The sequence below is a fragment of the Lycorma delicatula genome, chromosome 1 (genome assembly GCF_047948215.1).
Source record: "Lycorma delicatula isolate Av1 chromosome 1, ASM4794821v1, whole genome shotgun sequence".
Lineage (NCBI taxonomy): Eukaryota > Metazoa > Arthropoda > Insecta > Hemiptera > Fulgoridae > Lycorma > Lycorma delicatula.
Genome location: NC_134455.1, coordinates 392,141,172 through 392,160,689, shown reverse-complemented (window position 1 = coordinate 392,160,689; position 19,518 = coordinate 392,141,172). Strand labels below are relative to the sequence as shown.

The 19,518-nt window shown below is 38.3% G+C and overlaps 2 protein-coding genes across 3 annotated transcripts in view; one reads left to right on the top strand and one right to left on the bottom strand.

Moving 5' to 3' along the window:
• The window catches only part of LOC142317360 (uncharacterized), a 418,387-nt gene that overhangs the window by 34,588 nt on the left and 364,281 nt on the right, over positions 1-19,518 (top strand). The window contains exons 9-11 of one of the 2 annotated variants that reach the window (XM_075353849.1): positions 5,823-5,873; positions 6,299-6,337; positions 11,155-11,193. The exons of the other annotated variant lie outside the window; for it this stretch is intronic. Of the exons in view, the coding sequence (XP_075209964.1) occupies positions 5,823-5,873; positions 6,299-6,337; positions 11,155-11,193 (129 nt within the window). The remainder of the gene's footprint in view (positions 1-5,822; positions 5,874-6,298; positions 6,338-11,154; positions 11,194-19,518) is intronic. 2 annotated transcript variants of the gene reach the window in all.
• Positions 1-19,518, bottom strand: part of LOC142317363 (uncharacterized) — a 427,416-nt gene that overhangs the window by 227,674 nt on the left and 180,224 nt on the right. The gene's annotated exons all lie outside the window — the stretch shown is intronic.

Here is a 19,518-nt window from a genome sequence, read left to right as displayed (position 1 = left end):
GGACAACCTTGGTCAGAAAATATTTTATTGTATTAAGAAAAACGATTTCGTTATGCAATATCCGAAAGGTGAGATACACGCTGAGTCTGATATTATCATTTCCGGGGGAAGTATCCCGGGAATTATTTAAGTCATACCATAGCTCATCAAAAGGAAAGGGAATACTTAATACATTTTACGAGTTCCCAATAAAAAATTGGATACTTTCTACCTGTAACTTAAACGTCATAAATGCAGACAATATGATGATGTAAGGGAAATTTACAGAATCATTGCAAAACTGTTCTGCACATCAATTGGCGTGGTGAGCAGGAACTCGTTGTTTTCCACTCCAATACACTACAAAAATTGTCCTTTTCCAGTTACGTCGTGAATTTTTCTCTCCACAATGAATGATGGAGTTGCCCGAGAAATGGTATCCATGTAATTTAGCCATGATTTTGAAACACACCACATTTTTATCTTAACGGAATAATCGATGACATAAAACTCTAGCATTCCAGAAGGTTCAGAGCAATTCTGCAGAGATTTTTGGTTGAAATTGCCTAAAATCCCTTATTGGCTATCTCTTAGTGCACTGTTACACATTTCGTCCTATCAAGGAACAGCTGGACGCCTTGGATTTCCATATGTTAGAAGGACAAATTCTCTTGCACTCATTAGTGTCAGGTATGGAAAAATGTCAAGATGAGGGATTGCGCTATCACTCTTTTCGTATTGGCCAAAAAAATTATTTTATCCGATCAATCCTCTTTCCCATTCACCTATCTGCGTGGATGACTCTGAGTCACTGTTTCTACTAGGAAAGCAACTGGTCTGTGATTTTTTCAAATGAAGTTTTTGGATACGTTCCAAGACATGGAAGCAGAGATGCTGAACAACAAAGTCAGGTAGATGCACGAAAATTTAACTGATGAAGATGACATAAAATTTTACGACCCATCATGATCCACGATCTGCCTAAGTCAACTATAATACTTCAATAAAAATCTGTAAATTGTGGAAGTAATTTTTACCTACTTAATTCCACAATTTACAAAACTCGTAACAATTGAGAAACTATTACAATACGGTAGTAGTCACAGACTTAAAACTTTTGACGAAGTTAACAAAATGAAGATTAATTTATATATATATATATATATATATATATAATTTAATTAAATAAGATTATAGTTTTATATATGTTAGTTTTGATTATCTTGAAGATGGCAGAATAGCAAAAAACGCTGAAGGAAATCAAATTGAAATTTGGCAAGCTTAATTAAAATTACAAATATCCTAAAATACATTCATAGAAGGTAAGGGTAGTTTTATTTGTGAACATTAAAGGTATTTGCAGTGAAATAACTTTATACTTCTCTTATCTATTGCACTATTGTTGTTAATACAAGAATAGTGGTTAAAAGTGTTAAGCCTAGCTGTCATTCTTATGTCTTTTGTCAATGAGACTGAATTCTGATTTTCATGTTTTGTCAACCTGTAATTATATTTCCTGATGATTACTTTAAATTCTGTTTTGAATGTAATCTCTGTTGATTATTATTATTATTGACATTTAATATTATTATTGTTTACTGTTGCCATTATTGTAATTACTATCGAGAGATGATTATTATTGTCTGTTATTATTATTATAGTTGTTATTCTGATTATTAGTGTGGATGTGATTACTATACTTTTTTATTATTTGTTAGTTGTTACTATTATTATTAACATTGTCATTTTTATTATAATTAATGATTTTACTTGTTTTACTTGTGTTCTTTTTCTAATAAATTGTATTTCTATAAACATTTTCAATTGTCAATCACTCAATATATTTCAATTTAATATTCTTCAGTCTCTTATTTCTTCTTGTTTCTCTCAATATTCTTTCAATTGTCAATCTCTCAATAGTGATCGAGCCACTAGCACGTGACAATATATTATACAGAATTTCCTAAGGTATGTTGATAGAGAAATTTTCTGAGGTAGTTGTGCACTTTTAGATAAGCTAACAAATTTATGATTCAGTTTACCATCTTGTCTCAAGTAATGTATAAGGTGCTCTATGAGTAGTTCTTCATCTTTAAATAATTTGTAAGACAACATTACTAGTAAAACAATTATTTTGAATATGGAAAAGTTTGTTCATTTTCTGTTTCTTACAATTTGCATTTGGCTTGTTGTAAATTTATTAATTACAAATAATTGTTTAATAAATTCAAAGGTTATGTTAAAACCGTAACAACAGAGAAAAGTGTTGGCACATAAGCATTAGTTATCAAAAGCCTAGAAAACAGAAAGCTTATATATCCTACATTGATTTTTACAATTGCAAGTGTTTAAAAATAGATTGTAGTAAATGTACTAATCCTAAATTATTTGTTTTGCATATGATTTTCAATTAATTAGAACATGTTATAGAAATGTTTAAATAATTTATTTTATATAATAAATTATAAATTTGATTTGCTGGTAATAAATGCAATAATCGTAATAAAAGGATTTATTTATTCATTTGGATGTAGTGCAGCAAGATTTCCAAGTGGTAGAGGAGCTGCTTTGGAAAATGAATTTCTGTCATAGATTAGCAGCTTTGTACCTCTTTTTGATTTTGTTCCTTGAATCAGATGAATGCTATTGAGGAATAACATATTTAGACATTTATTATGCTTTTAATACACATAAATCTGATAATTTTATGAACGAATTTTACAATGTTATTTCTCATACATCAAATGAATTACATAGAAAAATGATCACCTTGAATAGAACTTGGATTTCTCTTGTAAAAGTAAGACAGAAGGATTTGATAGAAAAACAACATGGATAACAAGTATAATAATAAAAATTAAAGAAATAACATGTAATTAGTGATAACAAGTATAACTTAAAATTTAAATTTAAGGAAGTAATTTGAACTACTATAAGTTCTATAAAAATATTATAGTAGGAATTGTTTAGAAAAAATACTCTTTCACCTGAAAATAATAGCAAGATAAAAATTTAAACTGCCTAAAGCATTATTATGGAAAGTAAGAAATTCTATTTGTGAAAAGATAGTAAACGAACAGACGAAATCATTCACTCAAGAATATTCAATGGGAAATCAGGGAGTTTAAAATGCATCGTCACGTAATAACTACACAAGTATAGAGTTGGAAAAGAGGCATGACTAAACCTGGATTTAAGAGTCATCAAAATACAACTAAGAGAAGTATAAAATCAAGGTTAATACTAAAGATAAAGTAGGACTTGACTTAATTGAACTTGGAAAGATGATAATGCGATAGATAAGGTGTGTGATTGACAAGGTTCCTAATGATTGATTATAGATTTCCTAAAACTAAGTAGAAACAGCAGAATTCTGCATATAATTTGGATATTGAAATGCCCTTAAATCTAAAGAAGCACAATTATCTTTTCATATATTGTGTCAAAAATTTAATTTGGTGGATCAGGTATATCTGCTGGTTTTACTGGTCAATTTATTTCACTAAAAAGGGCTTTTTCTGCAAAATAAATACACTTTCTTTCTGCTTAACATAGAATCTACAGAAAAATATAGCTATTAATGTTTATTATGGAATACAATTTATTTTATATTTTTTACTGAAGGATTTGTATCCTCAAAGACTGTCAACAAAAGAAAGTAACCAAAGAACCAAAAAAATTCATAGTCACTCTTACAAGGTATCATCTGTACTTGTGTTGTAATTTACCTGTCCTACTTAAAAAGAATACGTTTTCTTTTTCAATTTTAATGTTACCACTAGGTTCATTATTTTTACAACACTGTTAGATTCTTAATATTATTAAATAAATTTAAGATTTGCGACACCTGTTTCATAATTAAATATTACATATTTTTAATAATAATAATAATTATGAAAAATTAAAACAGGTCTGTTAAATCAAATAAATAATTTTTTGATTATTTCATTACAATAACCATTTTTTCAATACACCTCATTAGCATTATCAAATCTATATTTAGTTTCTTCTATGTGAATCTCTAGACGAGGATTGATTTCCATTACTTTAATATATCAAAGAGTAAACAAACTACTTACTCTTCTCAACACCAACTGCTATCACCAAATAACTTTTAAGCTATTGTATGATTCACAAATTTTTATGCAATTGTCTGATTTTTCCAAAATAACATTTTTACAGACTTCTCATTTAATTAAAATTTTGTAATATCCTTCTAGTTGGTGTAAGTTCATTAAAACTACTATCAATGCATAAATTTTAAATATGACATTGTATTGAAAGTATTCAGCAATAAATTTTTTTAAATATTTTCCTACTATCAGCTTATCATAAGGTAAATAAAAAGTGATATCTCTTGTCAAGGAAGCATACTGACCACCAGGCTCAGTAAGTGGGAAAAAGAAGGGTAGAAAAATCCCAGATAAATTTCTAAACGATGAAACATATTTTTAGGATCTGAGAATAGTACTTGACAATCAAATTAAGTCTTATCCAATGCTATATGTTTACTATGCTTTTATAAAAAATGGCTGTTTGGAAACTGGGTGAGATGTCAATAAATGGTTACAAAATTATTTTTTTTTAATAGAGATAAAGTGAGATAAAGTACTGATAAAGTGACATTGTTTTACCATTCGGTTTTTTTCTACACATGAGAGAATTCTAATGTCATAAAAACGTTAAGGTGACTGAAATTGTAATTAGGACGTGTACTTTGCATAATTAATAAACATTAGAAAAGCAATGGAACTTGTTTGCCTCATAGAAGGTATTTTGAAGTAATAGACTAGGTTGACCTCAAATATTTTGGTTAAATTATTTCAAAACCTGGTTGAATTGGCCATTACAGAGCTGTTTTGGACTCTTATTAATAACACCAAAATGACAAAGTTACTGGCAGCTTTTGAACAAACAGCTGTCCTAATAAAAAGACATATCTACTACCATATAATGGTCAAATGTTGTTATAAATATAACATTTATTATTATTACGTCAATCACTTTATTAAAGTTGAATTTAAAAAAAAAAGTTGTTTGCAAATAAAAGTATATTATGTAGTTTTTAAAAATTTTTACTAATTCTTTCCTTTCTAGTTGTATAGTTCTTTTCATATCTTTACAGTCACATTCCACCCAAGCATCAAATATTAAATGGACAAAAAAGAATATAATAAAATTTTTAAATATAATTATTCTCAAGATGTACTATTACCAAGTATGAAGCATTTTATTTCTTCAACCTTGCTTCTAGAACCTTATTGATAGGTATAACCATTTCTCTTGTACTTATAATGCAGCTTAAACTGAATTGCTGATCTAAAATGTTTTATATTTGTAAGTGAAAATACATTTATCAGTATTTTCTACTCATAAATAATCAGATTAGTAACAAATTAGGTTTTACCCTTACTTGTCTCTAATTTCTTTACAAAATTAATGATAACGTTTTCATATTATATTAGCTTATCAATTGATAAAAATACTTCTCTGATTAATGAATAAACTCGTTTTTCTATCTATTATAATTTATCATATTCTGTAAAAGAATTGCTATTTATCCCTCTTCAGTGAATCAGGGTTAGAGGTAGATTGTCTTCTCAACTAGCTCATGATTCAGCTAAATTCACTGTTTTTTTAACGAGAATTAATTTAAGAAATTTCCTTATCTTAAAGTTGACTTACATGCATAAAACTATTGCTTTATTCTATTACGATATAAAATAACTTTTGAAATCATCAGACATCAATTATTAATAACATTCCATTAAAAGTTGTTAATTTATTTAATTAGTATGTTATACATATATGTAAGTAAATAAATAAATTTATTTAAATTTCAGATCGATTGATAACGATAATGCAATCAGACCTCAAGACAAAATTAATAAATCGTAAGTAGGATCTAACTCTTTTTATAGTCTACATTTTCAGTATATATATATATATATATGTGTATAGTGTGTGTGTGTGTGTGTGTGTGTGTGTGTGTATGTATGTGTGTATGCGCGGACGTAGATACAGATTTAAACTTTACTTCAATATATAAACGAACAAATCTACAGTATTTCATACACAAAGATTATGTACTGCTAAAGAAAATGTAAAAATAAATCAGGAGAATTCTCATCATTATGAAACAAGTACAATATTAATAAGTAATAGTACTTAAGTAATTTATAAATCGTGCAATTCGTTTTTCAAGTGGTAATTCCTGTACATATTGTAGGATCTCAATCAGGAAAAAATTATATTTTTTGATTTACTGCATCTTAAATAAATATATTGAATATAATTTCATATGATTTTTATTTTTCAGTATAATTTTGAAGGAGGTTCCACAGTGCAAAAGCAAAAGGTAATTAATATCTGTCAAATAATTTTTCTGTCTCTAAAAATAAGTCACGTGTACTTCCAATTTGGGTACAGGGTTTTGGTTTGCTTGGCATTTCTCTCGCCACCACCACAATCAGACTCCCAAAAACATAAGACCGGATGTCTGTGCTACAAACGGCAACTGGGCACACAGCCCATACGCCAGGGAATAGCATAGCAACCGCTATAACATCGACTTCTGCTTACCCTCCGGAGCATCTAGAAACAGAATATCCAAGAACGCCTGGTAAGTCACCACTATGTTAAAGTGTGTTCCTGACCACCAAACCCGCATCAAAAACTAGACAGTGCATGCAGTGGCTTTGAACGTACCATGAATTTACGAGCTGAAAGGGGTTGCGTTGAAACTTGCTCATGGAGACTTGCCACAACTTGAGTCTGGCTTCCTTGATGGCATACTAATTACGGGTGCGTGGATAGATCTGCAGACCCTCAATGTGCATGTCATCAACGATATTCCCCATCAGGGAGCGACGCTGGTATCTTCTCCTAGCGGATCTAATTCTTGCGCGCAGCACGCAAACGTCACAGGACGACCACTTTTTTTCGGTCATGACGGCTACATGCCATTTCCAAACCGCGAACTGGCCACTACCTAATGATCCGTCCATTGCCCGAGGCCTCCGTAGGATCCTATCGCAGCCAGTCTTAATGACACGGCCGAAACGTTCAGCTATCAATAAGCTAAATATATATAGAACCTAACTCTGTAATTTGGAGTTTGATTTATTTGAGATTATTTTGGCCACCACCCTATTCGGTCGCCCTAAAGCATAAGACCGAATGTCAGTACTCTAAAGAGATTAGCGACCAGATTCCTAACTAGCTCCAACAGCAACCATAAAACCGTGAGCGGAATAAGCGTGGTACCATAGACCACTCGCTTGCGCGTATCACCGTCCACATTTCATATATCACTAAAACTGGTAGGCACAGCCCGTCAAATATTAAAACATATATGACTATCAATAATTAAATTTATCTCGTCAAAGACAGGAATTCGCTGCCACGCCTAGGCCGCTGAATGCCAGCAAGTACATGTTCACTATTAAAGCGCTAGGAGCCTTAATCTGGCTGGTAGGCAGCCATGTTTCTCAGGTAGTTTCTTCTAACACCAACGCGGTAAGAGTCTTTTCGAAAGAAGTATACTACTGAAGATGGTTGAACAAAGCATCCACATCAAGGAAATCCTACATGGTCCAACAATGTGGCTCCCACAACATTGACTCGACGCTTGTGAGTGAGTGGCCCATTTTCCCCTTGACACTAAGTTCCAGGGTAGCCTGAGTACTGGCACCCAAACAGGGTAGTCGAGCATCATGTGTTCTTCCTACTGTACCTTCCAACAGACGCACAGCTCATCATTTACCAGGCGGAACCAAAACAAACATCAATTTACATGGTTGGAGAGCACTTGGGCATCCGTTACCCTTAAAATGATAGAGAGGCATTAGTTAACTGGCATTTCTCCCGCCACCACCTCAATCGGTCGCCCTAGAGCATAGATGAAATGTCACTGCCAAGATACGGCTACTGTGCCTCTAAAACAGTTTAGCGACCTCGTTCCTAAAAGCTCCTAGTGAGCTACCTATCAGCGTAAGCGGATTAAGCAGGGTGCTATTCACCACCCGCTTACGTGTCCCAACCGCTCACTTGTCAAAACTAAAACTAGATCGCGGAGGCGCACCCTTTGTTACTAATAAACTAAAAGTTAAAGTTATAAAATTAAAGACAGCAATTTAGGCTGTCACGCCTCAGTAGCTTTATGCCAGCTAGTTCCTGTGCACCAATTAAAGCGCTTGGAGCTTGTATCTGGCTGGTGGCCAGCCATTATCTCAGGAAAAACTTCCTACAGCGGCGCTATAGGAATCAGTATAACCCACATTAATTAAAAAGACTCTAGCAATGACGGTTGAACTTCACAACCTCATCGAGCAACTCCCACACGGTCCGACAATGCGGCTGTCGCCACACTGACTCACCGTTTATGAGCGGCCAGATTTCCCCCTGACCTCTAAGTTCTAGGTTGGCCCGGTATCTGGCCCCCCCAAGAGCAGGACAGTCGAACATAATATGCTCGTTCGAATGGACCTCCCCGCAGACACACAAATCATCAGCCGCTAGGCGAAACCGAAACAGATATTGTTTCAAATCCACATGGTTGGTGAGTACTTAGGCACCCGCTGCTCTCAAAATTGATCTCAAGGCATAGGATCATCCCTTAGTCGCAGTGTGCCACGCCGATGGAGGCATGTGCCATGCCTCCATCGCGAGGCTCCATAGCCTCTTCCGCAGGCGGGATAGAAAGGCAATCCATCTCCCCCAGATCCTGTAAAACTCTATACAAGGATATATACCTTAGTTGTAGCGTGCCATCCTTACTACAATGCTTCCATCGAAAGTCTGAAAAGACTCGTCCGCAAGAGGGTGCATTGAGATCATCGTTCCGATCCGGTAGAGGCCGGGGTGGATACCGCATCCAAATACGTCGGCTTCCCTGACTCTTTGCAATTTCAACATAGCCGCCCTAACTTTCACCACTACACCAATTCGGAGAACCTTTTCCAATAAAGAGGTAGCCGTGTAGGGGGTTGTATTAAAACGCCAGTGCATACAATTAAGGCTCTGCGCTGGGCACTCGTTAAATTTTGAAAAACTGCTCCACCTTTCTTTCCAACATATATACCTAAACGGACGCTGCGAAAGAGGTAGTACTTTCGAAGACACCTCGGTAAACCATGTACAAATGACGGCCCGGCAGTCCGTAATGCTTTCGAGCAATCTTCCTTGTTGCTTCCTGTTTTTGGTGATCACAGCTGTCTCTAACCAATTTAGTCGAATTAAGAGTGAGAGCCTGAGGAAAAAGTTGTTCTAGCAAACTCCGAGGTGTTTAATCTCGTGGTCATGTTGTCACGTAAAATGTTTTCAAATCAATTTAATAATAACTTTATAACGCGGAAACATCCGAAAAAATTTTAACCATTAACATTTCCTAATAAATATATTCAGCCATATTTTTACTAGTAACTGTAATTTTTACAGTAATATGAGTTAATTGTGTCAGGATTACCATTAAGTACTACAAAAAAGGCATTGATGAAATGAGATTAATTAGTGCTGCTCAACTCAATAGGAATTAGTAAACATTTTATATTTTTAATTTTTATGGTAATAATTAAAAAAAATAGAAAATAAAAAATGTAATTTAGTATCATTATCCGTTTACTTTATTTGAATATTAAGTGGAAAAATTATTAAAATATACCTTAATAAACCAATTAAAAAATATAATTATTAAATAAAAATAAAATCTTCTTGATAATAAAAATTTTAAGAATTAAGCATGGAACTATCAATACTTCGCTTATTCTAAAAGTATGAATAATTAACTTCTGTACGTTAAGTTATAAGAAGTAAGTACTAGCTGCTGCTTAATACATTGTACGTAATTCATTTATTTTTTTTAATAGTAGAATTTATTAATTAAGGGTAAATTGATCTGCTGGAGTAAATTAGTTTATGTTAGTCGTTATGCTGAAATTATTAAAAGTTCAATAAATCTCTTTTATAAGATGCATTTCTCTTTTTAAAAAAAAATGATTATTTTCAACTACAAAGCAAACGTGATGTTTATGTATCACTTTGAATTAATTAGGACACTTATGAATCTTTTGTACTTTTTTAATTAGGTAACAATTTCATTCTGCCGTTTCATTCGTTTTCTTCTTTTTTTTATAAAATCATGATAAAATTTTTATTTAAATGTATTTAATATAAATCTGTGTAGTCATTGTATTACGCTTGACACGCATAATCAAGCGGTCAATTTATTTCATAAAAACATTGACGTAAGATGATGAGTATTCATTTACTTATTTATATAATCAAATTATAAAATTATTTATTAAAAATTTGATTTGTATTGTAGTATAAGTAAATGGAAAAATACGATTAGTTAGCTTATGAAAGATATAATAATAATATTACAATTAAATTTAATAAAAAAAAAATTAATAAAAAACGATAAAATAGAAAAACATAGGGCTTTCTGCGGAAGTCAAATTCCTTTATAAAATATATAAATGTATAATTTTGTGTAATAAAACTATTAAATTTTCACAATGTAGTATAAACTGGAGGTACAACATATTGTTTTTTTTTATCTTTAGTTTACTGAAAAAGAAAGAAAATATCACACGTAAAAAGTAGGACTATATTTTTAACATTAAAAAAATTGCCACCAAGAAAATAACATGATACTGATCGAAAATTAGTCACAGACTTCCCAGCCCTGAGCAATAAATTTTCTAAGGTAGCTGTGAAACTTTAATATAGTTACGCTTTGACTGGAAAAAAAAAATGCCACCATAATGAGAGTAGTCAAATATTTTAAGATGAAAGTAAAATCTAAGATAAGAAAAGTCTAAATTAAGAACCTGTTGTAATCACGCTATTATGGTACCTTACAGTTCAATTTAAATCTTACTTCTCGCAACAAGAAATTGATAAATAATTATGAGTGTTATATTAAAATACAAAACTCAGTGAGCATATTATTATGTGATTTCTTTTAAAGTATTAAAATCACATTAAGCCAAATGAGTTACAGTACTTTTATACTTTACCAGGCATCCTGCACTATGTACTGTTAAAGTAAATAACATCTCACTATTGAGAGAGGTGTATTGGGTAAATAATAGTCACGATGTTCTGTAAATAATTTTTTTGGAAATACACATTAAAAGCATTAGTATTATTAACATGAAAATTTTGTTTCAGGAATCCGAATAGTCTTGAACCAGAGTTTAGATATTTAACGTAAGTACAGTAATTTTTATATATATATATATATATATATATATATATATATATATATATATATGTATGCAAGGATCTATTATAAAAAAACACAATTTGTTACATAATAGACAGTGAATAAATCAAATATCAGATCATATCATGGAACTTGGAACCACTACAGTCAATAATGTTAATAACTACAATTTAAAATAAATTAAAACAACACTCGTATATTATTGCACAGGTGTTTAAAGTGTTTTGTTTTGTATGTTTTAATGTGTTTTAGTACTGATAAGAATTTTTTCCTTTATTTTATATACGATAGTTTATTAAAACAATACATCCTAGGTTTATCCGATATTACCCTGGGAATACCAAGTTTAATTTCATCTCTACTACAGACTTCATGTTGTCTACGGTTGTCACTTTAGCAAACCTTGGTAAAAAGACTTTACATGTCCCTTCATCACACTGGAGGGTATACACAACAGCCTTCCCATATTTTACGTCCAATAGGTCCATCAGCTACGTGTAATGAGAATCTTTTTTAAATAAACTACAGATGTTAGTAAAGTGGAAAGGTAGTTCCATGCTTCTGCATGCTGCGGTCAGCCTTTATATATATATATATTTGTATGCAAGGATCTATTATAAAAAACACAATTTGTTACATAATAGACAGTGAATAAATCGTCAATGATATCATGCGCTGACCAGTATCGATGAAACCACAGTGTAAAAAAAAACGAAGTTATTTAATTTACTTGTAGCAATGTTCCGCTGGCATTCGAGTAGATTAAACAAGATGTCAAGTCATAGGTAAATCTATCACAAATAAATTAATATACAGCTTCTGTATACAGAGGGCCAAACATTTTTTGTACTCGTGCATGATTAAACGGGAATAAAATATTCAAAAAAAAAGCAATTGAAAACTTATTAAAAAAATAATTGTAATAGAAAAGATCAGCTGTTCTGTGATAATGGTGTGTTTTTAGATTCTAACAAAAACTTATATTCGAGTTGTTTCATTATGTTATGTTATTTCTGCAGTATTTGCGGTATTTTGAAATAAAATAATAAAAAAAATAATACAATTTTGAAATAATTGTCATTAGGTATTAAAGTTTTCATACGATTTTAGTTGCATTGAGTACTTACATTGCTTATTTACATTGAGTACGATGGAGCTGAGGAGGAGAAAGAGACCTATTCTGCATACGAAACAAAACTACTTGTTTTTTTATCAGGGCTAGATCAAGGAGAAATTGACTGATCCAATTCCGCTGTATACCGCTGAGGTTATTGATTACGCGACATACCTTATAACGCCAGTCATGCAGGAATGTGGATTGTGGTCAACACCTGAAGATGTTCATTCGGCCAGAGACAATACTTATCCGCCGAAAGTGGCAGATCTAATTGTCTCAAAGCGATGTCTTAGCAGAATTGGCAGCGATTCGGTAGGCTAGAATACAGGATTCTTCATAATATAACGGCGCTGATGCTGAGATGTTTTTTGAATAATATCAGAGAAGAGACATTTAAGGAGTGCATCGGTAATCTTTCTCAATTGAATGGAGACGGATGTACTGTTGGAAGGTTACTCTAACATTCTTGCGGCCTGGATTCGGGTGTTCACTCGTACCCAGGACGAGGTCCCTTTAGATATCCTGGCAGAGAATTTTTCTTCTGCGGTGGTTGAAGTCGCAGAACTCTCAATCCCCCGGTGCACGGGTCGAGAGAGAGTAGCTGGTTGGTGGACTCGAGACTTGACTGCGATAAAGCAGGCCGTGGGCCGATTCAGGAGAGCCGCATAGCGTGCGCGTGAACCTAACCGGCGCGCGGTCCTGTTTGCGGAGTATCGTCAGAAAAGGAACTAGTATTTTCATAGTATTAGGACTTCGAAGCGAGATTTCTAGCGCTTGTTTGTTCAAGAGCAGGGAAATAAAGACCCTTGGGGTGTTGTTTATCGAGTACTTGGTCACAATCGGAAAAAGGACAATATTCTGTCGGCTCTCTCGACCCAAGACGGCGTTGTAGTTGAGAAAGATCGGGTTCTATCTCTTCTGATGGACGATCTGCTCCCCGATGATACCGAGGTTTGTGAGACGTCGTATCGGTCTCATTGCGGCAGTTGTAGGTTTTGACACAGTCTCTGGGTCTTCGGAGATTACTGAGGTGGAAGTCCGCCAAGTAATCTGTAGCCTGGCTAGGAATAAAGCCACCGGATATGATGGTATTACGGTGGAGCTCCTTGTTCGCACCCTGCCTGTGGTTCTCGGCCCATTGAGTAGGGTGTTCAATAGGTGTTTATTCGCTGGGTATTTCCCGGCTTGCTAGAAATGTGGTATCTTGAAGCTGTTATTCAAGGGTGGCGACATGGACCCCACCGTCAGTTCTTACCATCCTCTGACGCTCTTGTCAGTTGTTGGAAAGGTTTTCGAAAAACTACTCTAACTCCGCATAAATAGTAGGTTGACTTCTAATCACATGCTGATGGACAACGAGTGTGGCTTTAAACTTGGCAAGAGTACGAAGAACGCGATTCTTAAGCTGGATCTGGCTTCAAGCAGCGAGTGCAAATATGTACTCGGTGTCTTCTAGGACATATCCGGGGTAATTAATAACTTGTGGGGGCCCTCTTCCTTATTTCAATTCCAGAAGCGTGGTTGCACGCGGAATGAGATTAGCACTCCCTCGAGTTACTTCAGCGATAGAACTGTTGTCCTTCGTGACGGCAGTTCGCAAGTAGGGAAGACCCTGTCTAAAGGATGTCCACAGGGCAGTGTATTAGGTCCACTCGTCTGGACCATCGAGTTCGACTTTCTCATGCAGCTGCGTTTGCCCGGAGGATGTCCGTCGTGGCTTACGCCGACGATGGGCTGCTCCTGATCGAGGGCGGTTCGCGTGCTGAGATTGAGCTTAGAGCGGCACAAGCATGTAGGGTTTTGCGGTTGTGGAGACTTCAGCATAAGTTGGTTTTCAGTGCGGAGAAAACCACTATGATGTTTTAGAAGGGCCGGCTAGCTGCAAACCGCCCACGCGGGTTGTGATGGACGGCCGTTCAATTAGGTATGTCACTCTTCAAAAGTATCTGGGTGTTATCCTTGATGAGAGGCTTCACTTCAAGGGGCACTTGCAGTATGTGGCGAAGAAGGCAGTTGATGCCTTCTTCGGCGTCGGTAGAGTAGTACATCCCGATTGAGGGTTGGATTTCCGTACCATGCGGATTCTTTAGAAATGTGTTTGCGAGGCCATCATGTTGTATTCTGCGCCCGTCTGGGCCCATCTTATGCGGTACCAATGTTATAGGGATTTGGTTAGCTGGCATTTCTCCCGCCACCACCCCATTCGGTCGCCCTAGAGCATAGACCAAATGTACTGTGCCAATAAACGGCTACTGTGCCTCGAAACAGATTTGCGACCTCGTTTCCTAATTGCTCCTAATGAGCTCCTATCATGCGTGAGCGGTTAAGCTGGGCGCCATACAGCACCCGCCTATGTGTCCCTACCGCTCACTTGTCACACTAAAACTAAATCGGGGAGGCGCACCCCTTGTTACAATTAAAACAATCAAGTTACATAATAAAAGACGGCAATTTAAGCCGCCACGCCTCGGTCGCTGTTTGCCAGCTAGTGTCTGTCCACCATTTAAGCGCTTGGAGCTTTATTGGCTGATGGCAGCCATTATTTCCGGGAAGGTTTTCACCGACACGCTACAGGAATCAATAATTCCCCATTAAAATTAATTAAATTACCGATGACGGTTGAACATCGCAACCTCATCGAGGAACTCCCACACGGTCCGACAATGCGGCTCACGCCACATTGACTCGCCGTTTATGAGCGGCCAGTTTTCCCCCTGACCTCTAAGTTCCAGGGTGGCCCGGTCTCTGGCCCCCCCAAGAGCAGGGCAGTCGAACATTAGGTGTTCGTTCGACTGGACCTCCCCGCAGACGCACAACTCATCAGCCGCTAGGCGAAACCTGAACAGATATTGCATCAAATTCACGTGGTTGGTGAGCACTTGGGCACCCGCCGCCCTTAAAAATGAACCTGAGGCATACCATCCCCCCAGATCCTGTATAAATCTATACAGAGATCTTCCCTTAGGCGTGGTGTGCCATTCATGCTGCCATGCCTCCATCGCGAGGCCCCAAAGCCTCTTCCGCAGGCGGGAAATGGGCAACTGTTCGAAATTTAGACCCGGTGCATTGTGATCACCGTTCCGTTCCGGTTCTAGCCCGGCCCGAAACCGTATCCCAAATACCTCGGTTTCCCGACCTCTTCGCAACTTCCACATGGCTGCTCGAACTTTCACCACTAAATCGATTGGGAGAGCCTTTCCCAATACGGTAGTAGCCTCGTAGGAGGTTGTTTTAAAAACACCAGTGCATACAATTAAGGCTCTGCGCTGGGCACTCCTTAAATTTAGAAGCAGTGCTCTATTTCTATCCAACCTATGCGCCCAAACTGGCGCCGCGTATGCAATCATAGACTCGAAGACACCTCGGTACACTAAGTACATTTGGCGACCAGAAAGCCCGTAGTCTTTCCGAGCAATCCTTCTAAGTTTGTGCATCACAGAGACGGCGTCCGCCGCAACTTGTCTAATGTGGTTGCTAAAAAGCAACTTATCATCAAACAAAACACCTAGGTACTTATGAACCCTTACTCGGCTGATTACACAGCCTTTATACTTAATGTGGGGGTTTCGACTGCATGATAATTTGTCTGCGCCCTTTAGAAGCATAAACTTCGTCTTGGGCACAGAAATCTTTAAATTTTGCATGTCCATCCAGCCTTCGGCGGTTGACAAGGCCGCCTGCGCTCTACTTTCCAGCTGTGGTCGTGAATTTCCACGAACTAAAAGGAGACAGTCATCGGCGAAAGCCTGGGCCGTGACTCCTTCTGGGAATGTCAACCCCAGAAATCCATCGAACACCAGGTTCCACAGCAGGGGACCGAGAACGGAACCCTGCGGGCTTCCCCTGGTGACGGATTTTTCCACAACTAGGTGTGCATCTTTAAACAGGGCCGTACGGTTAGACAAATAGTCTCGTACCACGGCCTGTATGGCTTCGGGAACATCGCGGCGTTCCAAAGCATAGAGGACAGAACTCCAACACAAAGAAGGAAATGCTGCCTCTATATCAATAAAAATAGCCAAAACATATTTGCAGTCGGCGCTTTCCACCTCGGTAAGAGCATTTAAGATGCAATCCTCGGTGCCAACCCCTTTCATGAAGCCATATTGGCCTCGATTTAGAATACAGCTCATATCGATGCCTTCCTCGAGCCGTTCCACAACCAGCCTTTCCAGCAACCTGCCGAGAACCGGCAAGAGGCTGATGGGTCGATAACTGCCGACCTCACCAGGATCCTTTCCAGGTTTCAGGATTACCCTTACCAAAGCAACCTTCCAGCAAGCCGGAAAGCAGCCCCAGTTTAGGCATCCCGTGAACAGTCTGCCCAGTGGCTCTCTTATGACAGGTAATAAATGATGGAAAATATCCGGGTCAAGTTGGTCAATCCCCGGTGCCTTCCCTAGTGCCATTCGAGAAACCACTCGGTCTATATCTTCGGGTTCCACGGTCCGAACGCCAGGGAATGGTGTTTCACCCGCCCTAACGCCGATAATGTTATAGGGATATTCTATTAAGAGCCCAGCGTCTTCTTTTATAAGCGTTTGTCGGAGGTTATAGGACTGTCTCGCGTGAGGCAGTAACTGTGATCGCAGGCATCAAACCTTTGGATATTTCGACTACATAACGTAGCTAGCGGTATTTTGCAAAGAAGGAAGGTCTTCTTACTTCAGGGCGTATGCGAGAGATCGAATACCAAAGTTTTGACTCTTGGAAAGATAGATAGAACGATTCTTCAACAGGTCGTTATACGCATGGTGTATTTCCCAATGTTAGAGAGTTGCGAGCGGTGAGCTGGGTATCCCCCAATCGGCACACGACGCAGTTTCTCTCCGGACATGGTGCCTTAAGGATAAATTGGGTAGGTTTAGGTTGGTCGATTCCGGCTACTGTCCGGACTGTACGGTCGATGACACGTGGACCATGTTCCTACACCTATTTCAGGTACGAAACTGAGCGTACCAGAGTTATTAGGGAACTCGAGAGAGTAAACTCTGTTTTGGATCTTCGAGTCAGCTGGAGGACTCGTAGAGAGTGGACAATAGTTGCTGGCTTCCTTCGCTTCCTCGCCCTGAGCAGGACTGCCGAAGGGATTTAGTAGGTGATAGGAACCTGGGTGTCTATGGATCGCCTGGGAAGTTGACTGGCCGAACGTAGGCGCTTAAGGCAGCGTGCCTCGGTTAGATCTAAGATGTGTTATTTTGAGTTGGAATAAGGCTGTCGGCGGAGAGTTGCGGCCGCTGCCAACGGGCATGGTTTTCCTTGTTCCGGGGGTTGTGGTCGCGCTCTGACGAGGACGTTTTGTGAGCATACCACACTTTCGACGGGATGTGGCTGTTTGCCGCTTCGGTGGTAGGGAGTGGCGTTTCGAAGGCGGTAACGAAAAATGGTGAATGTCACGCGGGACTTTGCGATGGAGCTGTGTGGGAGCAGGCGTTCGTTCTCCTTTACCGGGCAGACCGAAGCGGAGTCAGATAGTTTGAACACATTTGAGTTATTAAGCGGGATTCTTTAAGGTAGCTAGGACCAAATTTCGCTGTTTTTAAACTTTTAGTGGGATAGTTTTGTTGAAGTGGTAGTTTGTCGGATCTGAGACGTTCAATAAGTGTGCTCATTAATAGTTAGTGCTAGGCACGGGGTCTTAATTCCTCGGTTAGGCTTCTAGCTTAGTTCCTGAGAGCGACGTGGTAGCTGCAGGTGCCCGTTGTCTTCTTTTTGAAGGCATAAACCAAAAACTATCTAGGGGTGAAGTTTACCAATGCAGATATCCCTTGGGGCATCTGCATCCGTGGCATCTCTGCGGGGCCTGAACTGAAGGCTGTGGTCCGCAATCAGTTTGAGGGCGAGAAGATGTCCTCTGTTAAAGCCACTACTGGCTATGAACGGCGGTGGTGGTGTAGCGACACGCTACGAGGTGGGATCTTCTCGGAGGGGAATCGAGATGTTGGAAGGTTACTCAGATTGCGATAGGGGGCCAGGAAGACCTTGATCACCTCATTGAGTTTCTTTCTCTCCCTGGAGCCGTCAGCACTGGTGAGAAGAAGACCATGCTGCCACGGATACTCCGGGTGTAGTCGGCGGTAGCGGCGTTATCGGAAGGTTTCGAGTCCCTGGCTTCCAAGCCCAAGGAGGTCAGGACTGTCGTACCCAAAGTTGTGCAGGCCCCGGCGCAGCCTAGGCGCTACGCCGACGTCCTTAAAACCAATCGGGATGCTGGCAAGGTGGCCAAAAAGCCAGAGGTTATTTTTATTAAAAAGGCTGTGGGCTCGTAGACCACGAGCAAAGAACTGAAGCGCGACTTCCAGGTTGCTCTTCGAAGTGACCAGAAGGAGCTGCGGATTAGAGATATCAAAGAGACCACTAAGGGACTGGTAGTAGTAGCCGACAACAAGGAGACTGTCCGAGTCATGGACTGTCTCCCGTGGTTAAGAAGCTTGAGGTCAAGGTTTACTCCAAGCGGTTGAGAAGGCCTCGTGTCATCGTGTATGACATTGAGTGGAGCCTGCCCGATGAGGAGGTTCTGTCTCTCATACGAGAGCAGAATACCGTCTTGGACGAGGCTTAATTCAAGAAAGAATGCAGGCTGGTTTTCAAGACTGGAAAGCGTGATGCCCCAAGTTATTACGGCGTCTTTGAGTTAGGTGCTGGTCTCTTCCAGAGGTTCGTGTCCGAGGGATGGATCTTTCTGGACTTCGCATCTTGTCGCGTGAAGGAATACCTTGACGTGCAGCAGTGCTTTAAGTGTTGTCGTTACGGCCATAGGCCCAAGTTCTGTAAGTATGCGTCGGTCTGCGTGCATTTTGGCGAGTAGTGCCAAAAGCGTGAAGACTGTCCGCTTAAACAGAAGGCTCCGACTTGCGTCAACTGTAAAAGGTTACGCAAGAGTCATAAGCACTCAGTCACTAGTAAGGTGTGCGGTTGTTACTTGAGAGCTGTTGAGATTTATTTTAACTCTCCCGATGGTTAAATTCGGTCAGCTTAATGCCCAGGGTGCCTATGCGGTCCAAATAGAGTTAGGTGAAGTTGTCGAACAACGGAGCCTCGATGTTGTTCTTCTCCAACACCCGTACGTGGTCAAGGCTGATCTGTCAGGTTTTTCAGGCTGGAACAAGTTCCACGTTGATGATAGCAAATCCGCCGGGCGGTGCAGGAAGTCATTAGACAGTGTCTTCATACGGTAGTCCTCTGACACGCA